Source organism: Leptosomus discolor, chromosome 25, assembly GCF_034619465.1.
Source record: "Leptosomus discolor isolate bLepDis1 chromosome 25, bLepDis1.hap2, whole genome shotgun sequence".
In the NCBI taxonomy this organism is placed as follows: domain Eukaryota; kingdom Metazoa; phylum Chordata; class Aves; order Leptosomiformes; family Leptosomidae; genus Leptosomus; species Leptosomus discolor.
In genome coordinates this window covers 2,898,151-2,920,985 of record NC_141415.1, presented here as the reverse complement: position 1 = coordinate 2,920,985, position 22,835 = coordinate 2,898,151, and the positions used below count along the sequence as shown (strand labels likewise).

General features: G+C 52.9%; 1 protein-coding gene across 1 annotated transcript; it reads left to right on the top strand.

The window, feature by feature from the left end:
* EFTUD2 (elongation factor Tu GTP binding domain containing 2) lies at positions 1-22,281 on the top strand. Its single transcript, XM_086477802.1, has 28 exons — positions 1-9; positions 358-464; positions 1,343-1,508; positions 2,001-2,079; positions 4,350-4,425; positions 4,683-4,748; positions 5,006-5,041; positions 5,940-6,030; positions 7,119-7,201; positions 7,688-7,854; positions 9,476-9,600; positions 11,258-11,321; positions 11,707-11,797; positions 12,208-12,343; positions 12,624-12,751; positions 13,722-13,915; positions 14,018-14,129; positions 14,343-14,483; positions 14,891-14,992; positions 15,494-15,576; positions 16,674-16,760; positions 17,050-17,176; positions 17,651-17,738; positions 18,254-18,372; positions 18,866-18,960; positions 19,789-19,942; positions 20,918-21,025; positions 21,638-22,281. Exons 2-28 carry the CDS (start codon positions 360-362, stop codon positions 21,731-21,733), a joined length of 2,919 nt encoding a protein of 972 aa, XP_086333928.1. The 5' UTR covers positions 1-9; positions 358-359; the 3' UTR covers positions 21,734-22,281.
* The last annotated feature ends 554 nt before the right edge of the window (positions 22,282-22,835 follow it).

Sequence of the window (22,835 nt, the reverse complement as noted above, 5' to 3'; positions counted from 1 at the left end):
GGGGCCGGGGTAGGCCCGGTGGGGGCGGGCGAGCAGGCCCGCGGGACCCGGGGAGGGGGCGGTGAAGGCGGGAGAGCGGACCCGGGGAGGGGGCGGTGAAGGCGGGAGAGCGGACCCGGGGAGGGGGCGGTGAAGGCGGAGGGCGCTTCGCGGGCGGGCCGGGGCCCTCGGGCCGGGGCCGGGCTCCGGTGAGGGGTGGGCGGCCCTGGGGGGTCGCGCACGGTGCAGGCCGGGGCCGGGGCCAGGGCCGGGCGGGGAGCCCCGGTGCGGCGCAGTGCTGGGTGCTGTGGGTGGCCCGGGCCCCTGGGTGCGTGGGGCAGAGTCCGCACCCTCCTCCGACCCCCTCCCCGCCCCCAGCCATGGACACCGACCTGTACGACGAGTTTGGGAACTACATCGGGCCGGAGCTGGACTCGGACGATGACGACGACGAGTTGGGCAGAGAGTCCAAAGATCTGGATGAGGTGAGCGGTGGGGCCGGGCGGAGGGGCAGCGTCCCACAGAAGCCTGGCACGGGCCTCATCCTGCCCTGTAACCCCCGCGGGAGCAGGGGCTGAGCGCCACGGTCTTCACAAGGTGCCGGTGATGCTTTTTTCTGTGTTGGGCTCTGGTTCTGCACTGAGACTCTGTTCGGTGGCGGTATATGACTCCTGAGGATCAGAATGGATTTGGCTTTTAAAGGATTCAGGAAAAGCTGCTCTCTTGTCCCTGGGATACAGGGAAAGATGGGCATTTCTTGAATCACAATTATAACTGGGAGCTGCTGTAGCTCCAGCTGTATTTGGGGTTTTTGTGTGTTCAGTCAAGCAGAGGATCCGTATCCATTCGTGGGGTCTTCGGGCCTTGTGCCAGCGCTACAGCAGCGTTGCGAGGGGCTGGATTCCTCGGTGGGGAAGGCAGAGCAAGACCCCCCAGACGCTCGAGGCAAGCAGGGAGGGCAGCAGAGGCTGCTGTGCCACGGTGTGGAGCCCCTTCTAGTCTCCCGCTCCCGCGGTTCGTCTGAAAGCGGTGTCTGTGCGCGGTGGGGGCTGTGCTGCCCACGAGCGCGGTTCGGTCGTGTGTGCGAGCGAGGGGCGGCAGTCGCCGCCTGAGCAGGTGTCTCTGCCAACCCTCTGGCTGTCTGTTTTGGAGGGGCTGTGACCTTTCAGCAGGAGGAGGTGCCTGGCTGACAGCGGGCGCCTCTGCAGGGTGCTCTGCAGCGGGGTGCGAGGGTTCGGGGCCGCGCTGGCGGCTCCCTGGCTGGGGCTGCGGCTCTCCCGACGTACACCTGCACCTCCTGGGCGGTCGGTGCTGGTCAAGCCTGTTGGTGCTGGCAGCAGCTGAGTGTGGGTGTTGGTTGCAGCTCGAGGATGATGACGACGATGATGATATGGGGGACCATGACGAGGACCACCCTGGGATGGAGGTGGTGCTGCACGAGGACAAGAAATACTATCCCACCGCCGAGGAAGTCTACGGGCCTGAAGTAGAGACGATAGTACAAGAGGAAGACACGCAGCCCCTCACGGGTAAGTGGTGAGGAAGCAGTGAGTGGGGGGTGGGGGGAGGAGAAGACTCTTAATGGATCCTTGGAAAAAGGAAAATAATATTCTCCTCTGTTCTCCTCGTTGGTTTTAATGCCCTTTTCAGATTCTCTCTCAGCCCCGTAGACTCTCCTGGGGGTAGCAGTGTGCAGATGTTGGCGCTTGGGGTTATTACAAATGCCAAACAAACTATCTTTTGAAGAACAGGTATCAGCAGATGCTGGAAAGGGATTTAAGGAGAAACAAAAATGCATTTGAGTCATCTTGTTTGATCCTGCTAGAACAGAACAGGGTAGTTGAGTTGGGAGGGACCTGTGCTGATCATCTGGCCCAGCTGCTTTTATAAAAAGGGAAGGCAATCTGTCAGCTGGAAAATTGTGGTTTTGTCTGCAAGTCCCTGTTCCCTGCGAGCGTTTCTGAGCCTGCTGGGTTCAGGGTCTCTGGTAACAGTTTCATTGTTCTTTCTCTTGTTTTCAGAGCCCATTATTAAACCTGTGAAAACCAAGAAATTCTCTCTGATGGAACAGACGTTACCGGTCACTGTCTATGAGATGGAGTAAGTCATAGAAGGGTTTTAAGCGCAGATGTTGGCTCGGGCTGTCTGTGCTGTGATTTCCTCACTTTTTGTTGTTTACAGGCAAAGGTGGGGGGGCAGAGTGGGGTGTATGATGTGGAGGAAGCGGATTTCAAGGGGCATTGGCTTTGTTTCTTACTGACACCAGCAACAGAACTGAGTGCAGCCATTTCCCAGATTTTGAACCAAAAAGAAGAGGAAGAAAGTGCAAGACTAACCATTTTACAGATATTTTCTTCAGCCTAGTTTTCTTTCAAGGCCAGGTTGGACGGGGCTTTGAGCAACCTGCTCTAGTGGGAGGTGTCCCTATGGCAGGGGGTTGGAACTGACTGATCTTTAAGGTCCCTTCCAACCCAAACCATCCTGTGGTTCTAAAATCGGATGTAAATCTTGCCTCAGCAGCTGATACAAAGCTTGATAGCCTTGAAGCTTGAACCCTGGTGGTGTAGATTTGCTGAAGGCAAGTTTTCTAGACTGGCTCAAGAAATATTTATATGGTCAGTATGTGGCTCACCTCATACTGGGACATTTTGAGTTGATCCAGGTGACCACTGGCCTGCTGCTGTCTCCATCAACATCCCTCCTGGAGCAGTTTCCAGGGGGAAGTTTTCTGCCGCTCGTTGCCTGTAGGTCAGCATGACGCTGCGGCTGAGCTGCACCCCTGAAGCAGCCCCTGGGACACCTGGGTTGGGAGAAAACCCGGGAAAAAGCCAAACTGATTTAAAACCTGAGCTATAATATCTCGCACAGCTCTGGTAAGGCACAAAGCCAGCGGTGTACTTTATTAAAAATATAGAATCTTAGCTTCTTGTGGACGGGTGGAGGGGCTCTGTATCCCCATGGGTACAGTGTTTCTGTGTGTTGTCTTCGCTGTGAGGCTGAACAGATTGAGCTGCGTGAGTGTCTCGTTAGGCTCATCTCCCCATACGCCACTTCATGGCTAGTCAGAGCTTTTTACCAGTTTTTAATAGTCAGCTTCGAGTGTAGATCCCAGAACCAGATGCAGGCTGAGTAGCAGTTCCCTGCGTGCCAAACCAACCCCAGCGTGAGCAGTCTGTGCCTGTCATCGAGGATCCTGTTATTTTCCAGCAACAAAATTTCACGGGAGTTTGTGTTCAGTCGGTTACTTGGATGCCCGGGACCGTTTTGGAATGGCGGCTCCTCGGGGCTGTCCCCTGATGCTGTCAGGGTGGCCGCGTTCGTTGATCAGAGAGATTTTTGGTATAAATCAGAGCCTGCTGGGTCTTCTTGTCCCAACAGTCCGTTTTGCTCTCAGTCACTGACCTGCCTCTTCATTAGCTGCCGCTTTCCTGATCCCTGTGTCCTCTGCTCGTTCTGTCTGTAGTGAGTTCCTCTTCATCCTGCTCGCTGATATAAATGGTTAGGATGGGGCCAAGAGAAATTCCTTGCGGGACTTAGCCAGAAACCTGCAAGCTTTGTATCGATTTCCCATTTAGCCTTATTTTAAGACCAATAAGCAAGCTTTTAATTAGTACTGTTATTGATTTTTGTATTTTTTAGCTCTTAATCAAAATGTTGTACGTTAAGAAGTCGGCTGCATCAGTGAAAATTAAATCTTTTTAAAAAGGAGATTATTTGACAGCATTTGTGTTCTGCAGACCCAGAGCAATCGATACGTGTTTTATAGCCTCTCATTATTTTTTAGGGGAGTTGGTAATTTGGGATCTCAATTATCTTCTGGCCAGGCTCCATGCAGAAGTGACCGGCCCATCATTACCCAGCTCAGTTGCTGATTCTGAAAAGATTTAAATTCCATTACTGTTTCCTTGAGTCTTTGGGAACATCACTGTTTTAAGACCTGAAAATCAGAATTAATGGTCTGCGGAGCCCCGTGGCTACCTCTTAAAACTGCGTGGGGTGCTTGTTATCCAGCTCTGTGATTTACTTGACTGCCTGCCACTATTTGAGTGGAAGTATTTCATCATCTGAGTACAGGGATGTGACTTTTGCTCTAATACTGACTAGAAGAGAAGAAAAATATTCAATAATATTCCATCGCTGGCAGTTTTACCAGCTCCGTATCCTCCCACCCACTGCCATCTGTCTAGGACTCCAACTCTCTTGTCCTCCCCATCTGGAAAGTGGGATTCTTCCTCCGCAGGGCATTGGCAGAATGAAAGTTTGGAGAAGATTCAGGGGGCACCTTGGATAGAAAGTGTAGCTGAAATGGCACCTACTTTTCTTAGACGCAGCAGAAGCCTCCAACAGTCTTTTGTGTTTCGTTCCTCCAGTTTCCTGGCGGATCTGATGGACAACTCGGAGCTGATTCGCAATGTGACTCTGTGTGGGCACCTTCACCACGGCAAGGTAGCGTGAATGCCCACCTGTCCCGGGTAGCAGTGCTGAGCTGCCTCTTGCTCACTTCCATGGCTCTTAACCCCTCGCTCTCCGCAGCAGCACTCTCTGCCCCTCTTGCTGATGCCGTTATTTGTAGGTTTTCTTCCAGCCACGTGGAAATAATAACGCGCCCAACTTTGTGCTGCCGCTGGAGGGGCGGGGTGGGGCTTGTGTGGCTCTGGCTGCGCGCGGTCACCTCCTTCCTCCTGGGCTCTGGTGTCTTTCAGACCTGTTTCGTCGACTGCCTGATCGAGCAGACACACCCAGAAATCCGGAAGCGCTACGACCAGGATGTAAGTGAGCTTTTGGGGCGTTCCTGCCCCGGGGAGCACGGGCTGGCTTTTATCCTCCGAGGGAGCATGACTGTACGTGGGGAAAACGTGGTTTAGTGGTTAAAGCGTAGGATGGGGAAGGCAGAGCTCAGTCCTAATTCTGGCTCTGTCACACTTACTTGCCACCTTAACTATGTGTAAAGAGTTGTTGTGTCCTGCTTCAAACTTCACATTCGATACCAAAATGTGATATTCTAACGCTTGGTTTGTCTTTGCAGCTTTGCTACACTGATATATTGTTCACAGAGCAAGAGGTACGTGAGTCTTGTAGAACAGGTGGTGATTTTTATCCAGTTGTCTCATGCTTTACTCGCAGTTACTTACTGTAGGCAGTTTCCTCTTCCATTTTAACATCTTTTTGTGACTTCCACGTTTTGATTATTTTCTTATCAATAAAATGATCTGTTCCCCTTGTTTGTCCCAGTAAGATTTCTGGTCGAACTTTCTTTCATTCCTGCCCCTCCTTTCCATCTATGGTTTTATTTATCTGAGATGATATCCTGTGTAATGATGAAAATCTATGCCAGAGTTATCCCAGCTTGTGGGTCACTTGGGTTTTCTTTGAGGGAAAGAGATTTAAGGGGTTTGCAGCAGTGATGGATGAGGAGAAAAACTATGATTTCAGAATAAACCTATTTCTCCTCTGTTTCCTTTGACGGGAACTCTTAGCTGGGAGCTCTGACTGCGTGTGGCTGGGCGTGAATGGGAATCTGATGTTGTTACTCGCTGAATATTGTCATGACCAGAACAGTCCTGTGGAGCATTTCTTTCTCTTCATCTTGGTGCTCCACTTGATGCTCTGGCTGATCAGATCATATGCTGTGAAGTATAACTTCATAGCCGCCAAAGGGCGAAAGCGCGTAAGAACGTGCGTCTTCTGTCTCTGGTGTTGCATGTTGCGCTTCCTCAGCTGAAATGAGGCGTGGATTGCGCTGTGGTGGCTCACCAGTCTGAGCCAGTATGGATGGAGGAGCTGGGCTGGATACTGCAGTGATCTGAGGTTGTTGCTCCCTCCCTGGGAGGAACAGGATGTCCTGGATGGATATTTACTTCTTCTGTCTTGCTGGTTTTCCTTTCGGTCGTCTTTCACATCTTCACATGCTGATGCATTTTTTTTCTCTGAACTGGTAACCCTGGTTTCCTGTCTTTCAGAGGGGAGTGGGGATCAAGAGCACACCCGTGACTATTGTTCTGCCGGACACCAAAGGAAAGTCTTTTCTCTTCAACATCATCGACACTCCAGGTGATTGTGTAATCCTGAAAATCCTGTTGTGGGATGCACTTAGCTGAAGGCAGCTTGATGTGCGGAGCAGATGCTTGACCCTGTGAGCCAAGGTTTCTCTTGTTGGTCCTCTGGATAGTGCTGTTGACAGGAGTAGAGCAGTAAAAACCTGTACAGTGGTGGTTAATGAGGGCCTTCAAAGAGCTTTTGTGTTGGGTTGTGCTGGGATTGTGCGGGGTTGGCTCTCAGGAAAACAAAGAAAGAATCTGTACCCTGAAACCTCACTGATTCATCTGGAAGTGTCACTTAAGTGCCATGAAACCCTGCTGTTTTCTTTCGCAGACAGAAGCCCGTGTTGTGTGTTGTGTTGTTTGTAGATGATTCTGGCCTCCTCCTGAGCCTTAAGCTAAGTTCATTCCTCTGAAATCACTTCCAGCAGTAATGACTTTTAGTTAGGCTTGTGTTTCCAATTAGCAGGCCTAATTGAGAGCTAATGAGGCTGCAAATGTGTTTCACTCAAGTAGGAGAAGCACATGCGGAACTGGGTTTTCCAGGTGTCGCCATGCGCAGTGGGGCCTGGTGCTTTTCTCAAATGCTGTTGCCCCACAGTGAAACTCTCAGCAAGTTCCCTCGAGCCTCTGACAAGCTCCTGTGGAGGGAATATAGTCACAGATCAACTTGTTGTAAGAAACCAAGGCCAAACTTTAGGAAAGAGGGTCTTGGGACACATCTGTTGAGTTACAACTCAAGATGGGGGAGGTTAGAGCGCAGGAGGAGACTGGAGGGAGAGGCATCTGTTGTTCTTTGGTGAGAAGTTATCGTCCTCCCTTTCCCGAAGTACTTGCACTGAGCTGTGAGAAAAACAGTAACAAATGTGAGGAAAAGTGCCTGTTAAACGAGTTGTGTTTATCCTCAAAAAATAGCATTAAAGCTGCAGCGAAACCCTGCAGGGAGCTCTGGCAGCTGCTCCTGGGGCCCTGTCTGAGGAGGAAGCCGGCTGTGTTCTGCCTCGCTGGGTACCAGTGACCAGAGCAAGCTGCGGAGCAGAGGGATGCGCTGCCGGCGGCGGGGCTCACTCCGGTTCTCACGACTCTTCTCTGTGTTTGAAGGTCACGTCAATTTTTCTGACGAGGTGACAGCCGGCCTTCGTATTTCGGACGGCGTTGTGCTTTTCATCGATGCGGCTGAGGGGGTGAGTGCCCGGTTCTCCAGGAGTTTGACTTCCAGATCTCTTCCTCTGGAGCCTTTGATCCTGCCTGAGCACGAAGGATGGGTTCGGTGTTCCGGGTGAAGGGTTTTTGGAGGACAGTTTGGGAAGTGAGAATGTTTTCCAGCCACAACAGGGAGTCAAGCCTCCGGCTTCTGTGTCCAGGGCTGCCGTGATGCGTGTGACCTGTGGGCTGATTATCTGGCTTGTTTGCGTCTCCATCCCCACAATACCGAATGTTGAGCAGGTTGTTTATAGCAGAGATGTCCAAGGGGTAGGATTGGAGGAATTCGGTTGGGTTAGCACCTACTTCTAAATTTCAGGAAGATCAGCTGGTTGCTGCTGGCTGAGCTTAGGCTTTTCTAGACTTGCAGCCCTGCGTGTAAGGGTCGCTGCTTTGTCTGTCACGCCCCAGATAGCGCTTGGCGGAGAGCTTTCACCGGGGGTGCTTGTGCTCGTCCTTCCCTGCAGGTGATGCTGAACACGGAGCGGCTGATCAAGCACGCGGTGCAGGAGCGGCTCGCCGTGACCGTGTGCATCAACAAGATCGACCGACTGATCCTGGAGCTGAAGTTGCCCCCGACGGACGCTTACTACAAACTCAGGCACATCGTAGACGAAGTGAACGGTCTGATCAGGTACGGGTGTCTGGGCTGGTGCTTGCTGCCCTTCTTCCATTGCAGCTGCTTCTCTCTGTGAGCCCTCTGTGTGCCTAAAAACTAACGAGTTTGTCTCTTGATATGTTGAATTATAGAAAATGGGGCAGGAAGAACCACTGGAAACGCATCTCAGCCAATATACTGAATTAGGCAGCACAGGCTCTTCCCGACAAGCTTCATGGGATCAGCAATTTTTTCCCCTGTTAAGAAGTAGGGAAAGTGGACACACAGCAGGGAATTGCTGTGCTCCCAGATGTCTCGGATACCCTGAAATTGTCCAGGCTGTATCCCAAATTGTAGGTTGAGATGTCTCAAAGCTCCGAAATATTTATTACAAAACTAATGGGAACTCACTGTCCCAGCCATAAAACGGAGACTATGATATTGCTGTGGTCAAATCTTGCCAGACCCTGCTCAGAAAAGGGAGGGACGTTTTCTCTAGCTTTCACAGTCCCAGTGTGTCATTTCTGTGGGTTCTTCTGCATCCAGGTGACTCTGAACAGCGTTCTCCCTTCGAGTTGGTGTGACTTTGCCCACGAGCTCGCTTGCGTGTCTCTGCTCAGTTGCTACTGGCATCAGGCAGCTCGGAGCAGGGTAATTTATCCTGTCTAGCATGCCTTGAACTCATTAAAACTGTGTCGATTCAATTCTGTCCCTACATTATTGCGGTGGTTTAACCCCGGCTGGCAATTACGCACCACAACAGCCGCTCGCTCCCCCCGCAGCAGGATGGGGGAGAGACTCAGAAAAAAGGAAAACTCGTGGGCTGAGATAAAGACGGTTTAATAGGACAGAAAAGGAAGAAAATAATAATAACGGTAATGATGATAATAATAAAAGAATTAGAACATGGAAAACATGTGGTGCACAAGGCAGTTGCTCACCACCCGCCAACCGGTGCCCAGTCTGTTCCTGAGCAGCTCCCGGCCAGCATTGCCCCCCCCGGTTTATATACTGGGCATGATGTCATACAGTCTGGAATATCCCTTTGGGCAGTGGGGGTCAGCTGTCCTGGCTGTGTCCCCTCCCAGCTCCTTGTGCCCCTCCAGCCTTCTCGCTGGCAGGGCATGAGAAGCTGAAAAGTCCTTCTCTTACTATAACCACTTCTTAGCAACAGCTGAAAACGTTACTGTGTTAGCAATAGTATTCTCATCCTAAGCCCAAACCACAACACCATACCAGCTACTGGGAAGAAAATTAACTCTATCCCAGCTGAAACCAGGACAGTTATTTGCCGTGTGTTATCTTTTCCCTTGCTTGGCTCCCAACTTTGCTGCCTTTTTTTAGGGGAAGAAAAGCTCCACCTGGCAATAATTACAAAGCACTTGTGCTGGTAACTTTTTATGGGCTCTAGGTCTTTAAATATTTCTTTGCACAGCAATGCTTTGAAGTTTCTAGTCATAAAATAATACTGACCCTGCAGCTGCGATGGCGAGCGCGCTGCGGCCCTTTCCGGATGCTCTTTGGCGATGTCAGACCCCGGCTTATCGCATCCTGCTGTTTGGTGTGGGAGGTGGGGTTTAGTGTCTTCCTTGGTTCATGACATTGATTTTTTTTTTTTTTTTTTTTTCCCTTGTCTCTGCAAACTCTCTCCTCTCAGCATGTATTCCACCGATGAGAACCTCGTTCTGTCCCCCCTTCTGGGGAACGTGTGTTTCTCCAGTTCGCAGTACAGCATCTGCTTCACGCTGGGATCTTTTGCAAAGATTTATGCAGACACATATGGTGAGGATTACCCAGCAACCTTGTGCACTTTAACATCTCGTTTCCTAACCTTTTGTGTTGAGGCTTTCTAAGCTGTTTGACTTCCACAGCACAGGCATGGCCAGTATATGCGTTCTTGAATTTCTAGGAGTTGGGAGGTGCTGAGCCCTAGGGGGTAAAAAGCAAAAATACAATTCTAACTTGTTCTCAGCTGGGTGGTTTCTCCTGGCAAATGTTTCTCGAGTCAGAAGCCAATATGTTGTACATACCCTTCAGCAGAAGAAACAAGTCCTGCTGTGGCAGCTGAAGGCAAGGGTGTGTGTTGTGCTTTGCCTCTTGTCGCAGCAGCCCAGAAGCGAAGCAGTTAAGTTCTGCCTGCCTTTCCCCAAAAGTCTCCAGAGTCTAAGACTCAGCTGCAGCCGGGCATAAGCTTGGCCCACAAGGTTTTGCACTCTTGCCCTCTTTCTTTTTTAAGAAACTGTCTTTTTCTAGCTTTGATTTAATTTTCTGTTCCCCAGGTGCCCACTCAAGGCAATCTGCCGCTTGTAAAAGTGGGCCTTTTGCTGGCGTTGGCCAGCTGCACGGCCAAGGCTTTTGAAGCCTCACACGGGGGAATTGGGGGTGATCTGTAGGAGCCGTGAGCAAGGGAAGCAGGATGTTGTAAAGCAGCTGGCCTGGCTCTTGCAAAGCAGTTAGCCTGAGGGAGGCTGAAGTTGTAGAGGTCAGGGACTGATGTGTCAGGACTATCACGTGTCCTCCTGAGTTTGGAGAAATAAATGAGCTCCCTGGGCGTCACAGCATTAACTCAGCGCCTGCTAGGATGAAACCCCTTCTTTGGGGGCCTGATAAAGATGCAGGCGCGGTCGTCAGGAGATGTCATCCGTGTGGGGCAGACACGAGCTGAACAGATACTGGAAGTCAGTAATATTTGATTGTGGCCACCAGGGATTTTGTGTGCAGCCACCACACTTCAACTAACATGAGTTATAGTAGTTTAACTGTCAAAACCGCAGCCACCATGAAATTTCTTATGCTTGCACATCTGCCCACAGCAAAAGCTTGTTTGGAAACTGCTGTAAATTATCACTGCTGTCTTCTTGTTTGTAAATTCACCGTGACAGCCAAGCGCTACACTATTCCTTCAGCGCTTGGGTGTTGGGCTGTGCGCTTAGTGCATCAGCTGAAAAAGAGAAGAGAACCTGGAGATGTTCAGCAAGGCAGAAAATGCTGCGATCAGCCTGCGGGGCAGACGGGGTGTGAGCCATCCCAGCACCTTGGCACTGCAGCCCTGGGTTGCAGCGGTAACTTTGGGAAACCGAAGCAGCTGTAACTGGGATCCTGCGGCGCGGCGTCTGGCCCGCCAGGTCTCCTCAGCTCTAACCTTGTGTGTAATTGAGAGCGCTGAAATGTTCCTGAGAAGCGAGTCTGGGAGCCCACAGGGTACCTGGGCTGCTGGTGTCGTCCTCGGTGGGCTGTTTTCTGCCCGCCTCTCTGCCTGGTCTCCCCAGGTCAGGGCTTAATCATTTATTCAGGGTTGGGACCAAGCGTTCACTCACCAGCATCAGTCCATTAAATCAAATCCTCGGGGTTGTTTTAAAAGCCAAAACCCAAAGATTTCTAAGATGAGAGAAATACAGTGACATCTGAGAGACTTTTATCGTTTGCTTTTTCCCTTTAGGAGATATCAATTATCAGGAGTTTGCAAAGCGGCTTTGGGGTGACATCTACTTCAACCCGAAGACGTAAGAAGCCTGTTTAAACATCTGTTAGTTTGGTGCTGGGTTTTTCCCCCCTCTCCCTGTAAAACATGGGCTAGATGACCACCCGAGATCCCTTCCAACCTGAGTTATCCTATGATCCTGTGATGGAGGGGTATCTGGGAGGGCTTGAGTCTGGCCTTCTGCTCGCTGTGAATCCATGTGGTCCTCCGGAGTCCCATAAGCAGGAGCTGAGAGCCCCCTCTGGCCTCCGTTTGGAGTAGGCGTGACTCCTGTGTCCCTGACAGCTTCCCAGGAGGACTGGGAGGGAGAAGAAGATAACCTGGGAAGAGCAGAGGCTGTGTTTGCAGCAGGGGCGCTTGCAGGCTGCAGCGCTTGCCCTCACGTCTCTCCTTTGGTCTCCCGACAGCCGCAAGTTCACTAAAAAGGCACCAACGAGCAGTTCCCAGCGCAGTTTTGTGGAGTTCATTCTGGAACCCCTCTACAAGATCTTGGCTCAGGTACGTGATGGTTCGTTCTCCTTCCCACAGTTCCAGATAGGAGCAGCCAAGGGCTGGACGCCGCGGGGTGGTTTGTCTGGTGCCTCTGGGACCCTCCTGCCCCGTCCTGCCGCGAGCTCTTCACAGATTGGGCTTGGGTGTGCAGAGCAGCGGTGAGCAGTTCCTTAGCAGTTGCTGCTGGCAAACACAGCCCTGTATTTGCACAGTTCATGGAACTGCCTTTGCTCTTTGTGGTGTGCTCTACTATCAGCCAAGTGATAATTTGAACCAGGCAGCCCGCTCTCGTGTGAGCTGTAAACCGGAGCAGGTCAAGACCCCTGAGGGCGATGGCTGGTGTGTGAAGCTGCACCTGGGAGTTACTGGCTTGGACTCCTGCAGCAAAGCTGAGAGTGATGCTTGTTGTCCTGCAGGTGGTGGGGGATGTGGACACGACCCTGCCCAGGACTCTGGATGAACTTGGCATCCACCTGACCAAAGAGGAATTGAAGTTGAACATTCGGCCCCTCCTGCGGCTTGTCTGCAAGAAGTTCTTTGGGGAATTCACAGGTAAATGCTGGGTGTCTTCCCCTCCACAGTCTGCCCAATACCCTGGTCTCGCAGAGTCAAGGGCTTTATTACAGCCGTGGAGTGCTCGCTTGCACAGATCCCTGCTCAGCTTTCCAAAGGTGAGGTACTAAACCATCGCCCCAAAGGACGGCTTGAGACACTGCTCCCCTCTTCCCCCTTGCTGTGGGTGCACTGCAGTCAGAATGGCTTTGCCTTGTGTTTATTGGAGTCCGTTTCTTTCCTCTATGCTGCTTAATCCTGTTGTCTTCAACTCCCCCAGGCTTTGTGGACATGTGTGTGCAGCACATCCCCTCCCCGAAGGTGGGCGCCAAGACGAAAATCGAGCATACCTACACGGGTGGCGTCGACTCTGATCTGGGAGAGGCCATGAGTGAATGTGACCCTGACGTAAGGAAACTATTCTGCTTTGCTCTGAGCGTCCAAAAGCGTGGCAAATAGCCTCTCCTTTCACTGCCTTGACAGGGCAGCTGCCTCCTAGACAGCCATCTGCACAGATTTGACTTCCAGCATTTCAAAACCTCTCATCCGATACTGAAACAAATCTCTTCGCTCCGAGAAACTTTAGCTGCCTGCCAGGGCAGCCCTGGAGAGAGAGAATTGTTTGACAGTGTTCAGAGGAGAACAGGACTAGGTCAGGACTTCAGAGCACGTGGGAACCGCAGGGTGATTTGTGTCCTTTTGGTGCCTTCTTGTCCCTTTTCCTTGAAGTTCTGAGTCTTTCTCCAAACTCTGAGAAAACTGATCTGAACTCTACTGATAAAAATAACCCTACATTAGTTAGTCAGCACCTTTCATATCAAAGCCTTGCAAAAACCTTCCTCCTCAAACAGCTTGTACTGAGCTGTCATTCAGAGTTGTCTGGAGCCACCAACGCCAGCCAGCAGCTTAGGGAGGAATTTGCTTGTGACTTTTGCTCTAATGTCTGGAGAGAAAATGAGTTGCTTGTTGTAATGAGTTGTGATTACCCACATAAAACTACGCAGTGGTGACTGTCACCAGTTGTGGACTGGCCTTATGGGACTGAGCACTGTGATCTGTGGAGGCTCGGGTGCTCTGCCCTGAGCTGGTTTGCAGGCCAGCAGGTGACATTTCTTCTTGTGGCCTTGTCCCAACCGCTATTTGCTGCTCCACAAGAGGAGAGCTCCAGGAGAGTCCACCAGAGTTATTCCAGGGGTCTCCATACAGGGCAAGGAGATGTAAGGCTTCCAGTGGAAGGAAATGAAGGACTTGGCAAGTCAAAAAAAGAAGTATTTCTAAATTCCAGCCCATTAATCCCTTTGTATCCACGAGTCCTGCCAGGTTTGTGTCTGTTTCTTGACTGGATTTTGAAAAAGGCTTATTTCTCTCTCGTGGGAAGGGTCCGCTGATGTGTCACACCACAAAAATGTACAGCACAGACGACGGCGTTCAGTTCCACGCCTTTGGCAGGGTGCTCAGCGGTACCATCCATGCTGGGCAGCCTGTGAAGGTCCTTGGAGAAAACTATACCCTGGAAGATGAGGAGGATTCCCAGATCTGCACTGTCGGTCGCCTCTGGATCTCGGTGGCGAGGTACAGAAAGCTCTTGCTCATTGGGGACAGAAGTCACCTGGAGTCGTTGCTGCCGGGGACAGGGAGGAGGCAGCGCTGCAGTGATGCTCCCCTGCCTTCTAGGTACCACATTGAGGTGAACCGGGTTCCTGCTGGCAACTGGGTGCTGATAGAAGGAGTGGACCAGCCCATAGTGAAGACTGCAACTGTCACGGAGCCTCGGGGCAATGAGGAGGTACTGTGCATAGCTGGTACCCCTCAGCCTTACAGGGAGCCAGGGTGGAGGGGCACATCCCAAAAGCTCCAGTGGTGGGGTTAAAGAAACCTCTGCCGAGGTGCCGGGGCACAAGAGCCCCTAAGGGAGAGAGAAGAGCTTCAGATGCTGTGTCTCACTCCAGGGCCTCCTAAGGATGCAGAGTTCCAGCTCTTTGTCCTTATCTGGTTTCAGGCTCAGATCTTCCGTCCTTTGAAGTTCAACACCACGTCTGTTATCAAGATAGCTGTAGAGCCAGTGAACCCCTCAGAGCTCCCCAAGATGTTGGACGGTCTCCGCAAAGTCAACAAGAGTTACCCCTCACTTACTACCAAGGTATTTCTGGTCTATGTGTGGCTGTTTTCAGCTCCTGCTGTTGGCTACCTTGTAGCCTGATCTTAAAAGGAATTTTTTTTTTTTACTGGCGTTGTTTTCTTTGTTGCTGCTTTTTTTTTTTCATGCTGTTGAAGTTGATCTCATAAATCATGTGGAAATAGCAGAAAGATTTACAGAAAACTGTAAAACCAGCAGAAAAACACACACCTTGCTGTGCCAGGCAGGCAGCTTTCTGCAGAGTATGTCAGCAGTTTCTGCTAGAAAAGGCTGTGGGAGCTTTCCTTGGGGTGCTCTGATCTGAACCTGTTTATTGAAAGCAAATACGCCCTCAGGCTTGTGTGGGAGCCCGGAAGGCCGGGGCCTGTGAGCAGTGACGCTCTCAGTTGAACCCCTCTCTTGTCTTCCAGGTAGAAGAGTCTGGGGAGCACGTGATCCTGGGGACGGGGGAGCTCTACCTGGATTGTGTGATGCACGACCTACGGAAGATGTATTCCGAGATTGATATCAAGGTGAGGAATGAGGGGGATTGTCCCAGCTGGGCAGCGGGTTTTGTCCCCCTGTCTCAGAAGAATGGGAGGACAAACCTAGCTGAACATACAACGTGGATTTTGTCAGGTCCTTCTAAAAGGAAAAAAAAAGGCTGTTGGGATGCCAGAGTAACTCTTATGGCTTGGCTGTGTCATACCATTGTGATTGAGGGCCTGAAAATTGGCTTGGAGAGGGGCGTGTGACCGTGTTCCAACCTTTTCCAGCCATTGCCTGGCTGGCATCAAAGAAATAAATTGAGCAGAATTTTACATGCCTGGAATTGGGTTTGAATGTTCCTGTCTTGTTTGAATGAAGGAATTAGTAAAGCTGCCTGTGCAGGCCTCAGTACTTCATACACAATGCTAGTTAAAACACTGGCAGATGAACCAGCTTTTTCTTGTAGGTCTTCAAAGGTTTCAAGCAGTCTCTTTAAAACCAAAAAAGTACTTCAAAACCTTACAAACCTCTTGTCATTATTCCAGGTCGCCGACCCAGTTGTGACATTCTGCGAGACAGTGGTGGAAACATCCTCCCTGAAGTGCTTTGCTGAGACACCCAACAAGAAGTAAGAGCCCCTGGGCGAGCTGGGCGCGGAGACGGGCAGGTGGGGGGTTCACTGGAGACCAGACTGCACCCCCTCCACGGGGCCTGTTCTCGGGAGTGGTTGTCCGGACAAGTGGCCCATGCCCGAGTTGACAGCCGTCTGTTGCTGAGCTCAGGAACATTCCCAAGTCCCAGGTTTCTGTGCTTTGTAGGAACTCTCCAAACGGTGGGAATAAAGACAGATCCACGTCCTCCTTTCTTTTAGACGAGTTTCACACCTTTTCAGCAGTTTTGTGGTGTTTCCAAGACTAGGAGATGTATTGGGATCCTCGAGCAGGTGCCAAAGAGCCCAGCGCTGCCTTCAGTAACTCCCCAAACATTTAATGAGCAAAAGCTTTGTCTTCTCTTATTCATTCTTAACCTTGAAATGGATCTTTTCCTTTCTGGTGATGCACTGGAGCCTTACAGCCTGGCCTCATCTTCCTCCCCCAGCAACGCATGTGTTTGAAAGAGGGAGGCCTGTGAGGGAACATAGGCTGAATAACCAGGATGAACTCTCGGAGCACAGGACACTTTAATGCCTGAATTTTCAGGGAAATCATGATCTGTCATATGCTGAAGATCGCTTTCCTGTGCTTCCTTGTGGTTTCTGGTTCTCCTTACCCTCCTTTATTCTGGTATGCTCTCTCCATGGCTGGCAGTCTTATTTTTGGGAACAGAAAGGTTCCAGTCTTAGGTCAGCCCTTGAACTGCGGGGCATGGGAGCAGGTTACTGGTGTTGGTGGGACTCTCCAGGGCGACATCCCGTGTGTCTGACTTGGCAAGATGGAGCCATATTGACCCGTGGGCTTCCTTCTGCAGCCCGGACAGGCGCTGGACACCTGGCAGGAGGGATGGAGCCATGCTGTCCCTTAGCAATCTGCTGCTGGAGATGAGCAGGCTTCGGAGAGCAGTTGTTAAGCGCCTGGGCTGTCTTTACAAGCAAGACAGTAACAGCAAAGGACACGGATGGCTTCATCTCCCTTGCTGTGTTCAAGGCAGTGCACACTCCCCGAGGTCCTGCCAATTACTCCCATTTCCATCATTCCACGGACTAATTGCAACTCTTTCTCTTCTCAGGAACAAGATCACGATGATTGCTGAGCCTCTGGAGAAGGGACTCGCCGAGGACATTGAAAATGAAGTGGTCCAGATAACGTGGAACAGGTATGACCGATCTGGGGAGAGCAGGAATCTTTCTAGAAGCAAATAACGGGGGGGGGAAAGGAATGTGGGGATCCGCAAGGTGCACAGTATCAGCCAACAGCCTCTAGGCAGGGGTTCTGGGTCCAATATTGCTGCCAGCTAGTCCGTGAGCATCCCTCCCCAGCAAGTGGGTTACTCCAGGTAAAAAGCTGAAGCCATTTTATGCCTGAAGAGAACAGGGTCGTAAATATGTTGTGAGTGCAGGTTGGATACTTGTGTCCTAAAGTTTCTTCCCTTCTTCTTCTATCAGGAAGAAGCTTGGTGAATTCTTCCAGACCAAATATGATTGGGATTTGCTGGCTGCCCGTTCCATCTGGGCCTTTGGGCCGGACGCCACTGGCCCAAACATCCTGGTGGATGATACGCTGCCCTCAGAGGTGAGAAAACGCAGGCAGGGGGGTCACATTTCAGTGAGATTTGTCTTGTGGTGCCAAGAGGTGACCGCTCCTTCCAGACCCTGCAGGAAGGTCCTGATGCTGTTGGAGGGCTTGTTGGTTTGCCCGATCTCAGATCTGCTGTGCTTTCCCCACCATATTTCTACGCTGGCTAGGAAATGGCCTGTTAGTTTTCAGGGGTTGCTGTTTGGGCCAACGTCCTCAAAATTGGCAACTAATCCGCCTGCCTTTTAGGATTACCAAAATATGGACTCTTAATTTATAGCTTTGGACACCAAACTCTGAAGATGATGCTCCTGAGCTGTGAGCAGGAGGGATGGACATTGGGTTATCGGGGGACGTTGGGGTGTCGGGGGACATTGCTTCTCTTCTAGGAACTGCTTTTAAACACTGGGGTCTGTCTGTTACTGCCTCGTGATGCAGGTTTGGTCTCTGAAGCTGTCTGTCTGTCTGTAGGTGGACAAGTCACTGCTGGGCTCTGTGAAGGACAGCATTGTGCAGGGATTTCAGTGGGGGACCAGGGAAGGGCCTCTCTGTGATGAATGTAAGTAGGACCTGTGGAGAAGTGGAGCTAATAAGAGCGATTAAATTTTTCCCTCTCTAAGCATTCAAGTGATTTTGCTGGCGCAGTCCCTCAGCGGCCAGTTCCTTTCTCACACCACGGCTGGGAACAGCTCTGGGGAGGGGTGACAAGGGAGAGGACAGAACCTCCCCCTTTTTCCTGGCTGCAGATGCCACCCAGGCGCTGGCACTTGCCGTCTGTCTACAAACCAGGGCCTGTCAGCTGGCAAGCTGGCTCCCCCACACCTTGACTCTGCTCGTACCCTTCAGGTGCAGAGCACTGAGCACCCTGTGAGACGCGCTGCTGAATTGTGTTTGATACGCAGGGTTAGGACATGGTCGTGCTTGCCCTGCTGGAGTTAAATTGGGGAGGACTTCTGGTGCCTCTAGGTCTCTGGATGTTCGCTGTGTGCTCAGGGTCTCTGGGGATGCAGGTTGGTGCTGGTGTGGCAGAGAACATCCCTCGGGTCACTCGCCATCATTTCTGTCCTTCCTCAGTGATCCGCAATGTGAAGTTTAAGATCCTGGATGCAGTGATTGCTCAGGAGCCCTTGCACCGGGGCGGAGGACAGATCATCCCGACGGCCCGCAGGGTGGTCTACTCCGCTTTCCTGATGGTGAGGATGGTGATGGACTACACTGTGCGTGACAAAGGCTGAACCTCGAGCTGTGCTGGCTCCTGTGAGCTCCAGGGAGTGCAGGTTGCACGGGTGCTGTCCTCTCTGCCCCAAGGATGTCATTTTAAACTGACTCATTCATCCATTAATGTTTCCAGCACCCTGGTGGGCTGGCCAGACGGGTTTTACAGGCGATCACATTCCAGTCTGGCTGGAAACTTGTGCGCATCTGCTCTGTCTCCCCTTTTGGCTACTGTTTGGCTTGCTGGGAAGGGTGGGCGTAGGGAAGGGGGAAGCTTTACAACTCATGGCCAGAAGAAGAAAAGCTGCTTTCAGTGTGTGATGTTGGGCAGCCACCGGGGCAGCAGGAGCTCCTTCATCCCCAGTCAGGCACTGTGTGTGACCGGTGCATGCCAGTCCCTGACTCTTACTTGAAACACCCGGCGTTGGCGCTGCTGGGGGCTCAGTGGCTTGTGTCCCTTTCTCCTCCCAGGCCACCCCTCGCTTGATGGAGCCCTACTACTTCGTGGAGGTGCAGGCTCCTGCTGACTGCGTGTCCGCGGTGTACACGGTGCTGGCCCGGCGGAGGTGAGCTGTGCTGCTCGGACCGGCTGCCGTCACCTTGGCCTTGCCAAGCAGCGACTGGGCGCTGGGGTCTGGGCTGCTGGAGACGTGCACAGGCCTAGCGCTGCTTGTGAAGCGAGGGGAGGGGGTGAAATCGGTCTGAAGGGACAGCTGAAAGCTTCTGTGACCGGTCCCAGCCCCTGTGCTGCGCAGGGAGGGGATGTCTGGGATCACACCCAGCCTTTGGTTTGTGCGTGGTTCTTCCTGAGTGACAAAGAGGAGAATGTATAGAAGGACATGAGACCAGGAGCACTGCCTCCAGCTCTGGGCCCCCAGCCCAAGACAGACATGGACCTGCTTGAGCAGGTCGAGGAAGCCACAGAAAGGGTCATAGGGCTGGAAGAGCTCTGCTCTGGAGAGAGACAGAGGGAGATGGGGTTGTTCACCCTGGACAGGAGAAGGCTCCGGGGAGATCTTACAGCAGCCTTCCAGTGCTGAGAGGGGACTACAGGAAAGGTGGGGAGGGACCTTGATCAGGGAGGGTAGTGAGAGGATGGGGGGTAACGGTTTCAAACTGGAAGAGGGGAGGTTTAGATGAGATATTGGGAAGAAATTCCTCAGTGTGAGGGTAGTGAGACACTGGAAGAGGTTGCCCAGAGCAGCTGTGGCTGCCCCCTCCCTGGCAGTGCTCAAGGCCAGGCTGGATGGGGCTGGGAGCAACCTGGTGTGGTGGGAGGTGTCCCTGCCCATGGCAGGGGGCTGGAACGAGATGGTCTTTATGGTCCCTTCCAACCCAAACCAGTCTGTGATTCTGTGACATGTAGGAAGACTAATCTTTTGATGTGTTGGCAGAGGCCACGTGACACAAGATGCTCCGATCCCAGGCTCTCCCCTCTACACCATCAAAGCCTTCATCCCAGCCATTGATTCATTTGGCTTTGAGACAGACTTGAGGACCCACACGCAGGGACAAGCCTTCTCGCTCTCTGTCTTCCATCACTGGCAGGTGAGTCCGTGCCCTGGTGAGACGGGGAAGAGGGACGTGGTAGGATCAGGCACCAGGCAGGTGGCCTCAGCAGAGCTCAGTGCCCCAGCTCACACGGGGCCGGACAACTTCCCTGGAGAACATCCTCAAAGGATCTCGAGTTGGGGAGGCTTTGTACAGGAGCTGTTGAGTGCCTGCCAGAAGCGGACGGCTTTGTTCCGAGTGACATCACCCTTTGCCCCAGGGATGCTGAGTGCTGCTGCTGGCTGAGCATAAGGGTCCTGGAGTGCCTGGAGAGAGGCACTAACTCGTCCTCGTCCGGGAGAAGCGAAGCCGTCTGGGTGCACTCGGTGCTCTGCAGCTTGGGGAGCAGAAGTCTTGGAGCAGGGCTCGGGCTCGTTGGTCTGCTGTAAGATGCAGGTTGCCACACTTCAGCCTTGCCTCTCAGAGAAAGCCTTTTAAACCTGTGGAAAACGGGGTTTGGGACAAAATACTGTCTTCTGGCCACTTCTGTGTCTGGGACAAATGAGGTCTTGTGGGAGCTACCACCGTGATGTGCACAGCTACTTGTGGTACAGCCAGGTGAGAGCAGCAGCCTGAGCCCCAAGAGCTGGCTTAAAGGTCAAGATGTAAAAGCCCGAGGCTTAGCTCTGAAAAGAATAAACGTGCCAGATTTCTAGAGAGGGTTGTGCTCACTGGGACCCCCGTGGGTTGTGCTGGTTAGCAGGTTTTTAGAGGTTTTACAGTACACCAGCACGTGGGGAAGGTGGGACATGTTCTTGGCTTGGGTTATCAACACAGTGGTAGAGATTTCTCGCAGGCAAAAAACTGCGTGACAGTTTGCCCGTGCCAGGAGAGCAGATGGGGCGTTGGGGCTGTCACACCAAGGCTGGGGGTGTCTGCACGGCCCAGGGGTGTTTCCCGTTGCAGTTCAGGGTCTCCGGGAGGTTGAACCAGCCCCCAGCATTGCTCTCACATCCTGGCCCTGTCTTTCAGATTGTGCCTGGTGACCCCTTGGACAAGAGCATCGTCATCCGACCCCTGGAGCCCCAGCCAGCCCCGCACCTGGCCAGAGAGTTCATGATCAAGACCAGGCGTAGGAAGGTACGTCTGGCAGCAATCCCTGCGGCGTCCCTCTGTGCCAGCAGCTGAGCTGTTGCACTGTTGTCCCTTGGCCATGCCACGGCCCCTCTGTGTTCCCAGAGCGGACCAATGTCCTTTGAGCCCCGGGCCTTCCCTCACTCTTGATCCCCCACGCTGCTGTTGGTGCCTGTGATGGTCCCAGGAGCGACTCGTCTGGCAGCGACTCCAGCCAAAAGCAGGGTCCTGTGGCGTCCGCTGAGCCCCGCTCCCTCCCCAGCCCGTCTGAGCCCTCCGTGGCCTGTTTGTCCTACAGAAAAAGCAGCAACTGGTTTCTCTGCTGGTTTAGTGAGCTGGACTGTGGGGTTGGAGGGGCTCCTGGAACGGCAGAGGGAGCGGAGGGAATCAAACTCCTCTTGAGGAGGGCAGTGAGCTGGTAAATACGTTCAGCAGCAGCAACCACACATTTGCAGCTTCCCGAGAGGCTGTTAGATGTCTTCACGTTGCTGAGAAGCACCTCATGCCTTGCAAATTCTCCTGCCTCCTCTGGAGCCTGAAAATGTATCTTCCTGCCGCGATGGCTGCACGAGCGCCGGCCGCCGGAGGAATAACCTCTGCTTTGGGGTTCCCCTGCAGGGCTTGAGCGAGGACGTCAGCATCAGCAAGTTCTTCGACGACCCCATGTTGCTGGAGCTGGCCAAGCAGGACGTCGTTCTCAACTACCCCATGTGAACGTGCTGCTGCGGCCTGCGGCCTGCCCTGCGGCCTGCCCTGCGGCCGTCTGTCCTTCCCCATCCCCGCTTGCCCAGCCCTGGCTCCTGGACGCTCGGGGCACGCAAGGAACCGCTCCTCGGGTCGCTCTGCCGTGGCTGTCGATGTCTCCCTGGGCGATCGTGGACTGTGCGCTCAGGGCCTGCCCCGGGTAGGGAGCAGCTCAGAGCGCTGATGCTCTTTGTGTTACTAGTCTTCAGCCGTTGTGGCCTCCGGGGAGGAGATTTCCCCTTTGGATAGGCTCTCTCCAGGCACATGGCTTGTCCCCTGCTGCAGTGAATAGAATGTCAGGATTACTAAGGACTAGGCTTCCTGCTGACGCTCTCCTGGCTCCCACGGGGGCGTTTTGCTTGGGCAAAGCACATCTTTGGGCAGCTGAGGAAAGTGAGGAAGCTGAGGGGGGAGCGCTTCTACCAGCCTGCCCAGGAGAAGAGGCAAGTGTGGCTTTTACCTTGTTTGTACACCGGTTTTGAACCCTTGTAAACGTTTAATACAAATTTCCAGGCGGGGCTTAGTCTGATTGCGCTGAGAGACGGCAGCGCTGGGAGAGGCTCAGCCTTCACCGATGCTCGGAGCACACACCGCCCCAATTTCAGCCCTGATTCCCCCTGTCCTCTCTGTCCCTCAGCCATCCCCGTCCTGCCTGCAGTAGCTGCTCACCAGCCAGCCCAGGACAATCCTGTCCCACCCATCTCCTCCTTTCTCGCTAGGTCTTGGGCTCCTGCTGTGTTTTCAGGGGATCTCAGCAGCTACTCGTGCTCTGAAAGGTTTTTAGTGCTCCCCGGCCCCTGCCCCAGCTCCTCTGGACTCAGCCCCAGGCCTGCTCTGGGAGAAACTGGGGCTGGTTTACATCTCCTGGGGGCAATTACACCCTCTGTGTTCCCTGGCCCTGCCCTGCTGGCACAGCTGTCCCCCCCCAGATTGAGCCTTGCCCAGGGTCACCCCGATGCCACCGTGCTGCATTTGGCTGGTGCAGCCCCAGATTCGCCTCTGGGACCCTGCCCCAGCGCATCCCTGCGTGCGGAGGGGCTCCAGGTGCCTCGTGGGGCCACGCAGCGCCCCG

Coding starts and splice junctions, on each gene's coding strand:
- EFTUD2 (XM_086477802.1), top strand. CDS start 360: ATGGACACCGACCTGTACGACGAGTTTGGGAACTACATCGGGCCGGAG. Junction 1,509..2,000: donor AGACACGCAGCCCCTCACGG/GTAAGTGGTGAG, acceptor TCTTGTTTTCAG/AGCCCATTATTAAACCTGTG. Junction 7,855..9,475: donor GAAGTGAACGGTCTGATCAG/GTACGGGTGTCT, acceptor CTCTCCTCTCAG/CATGTATTCCACCGATGAGA.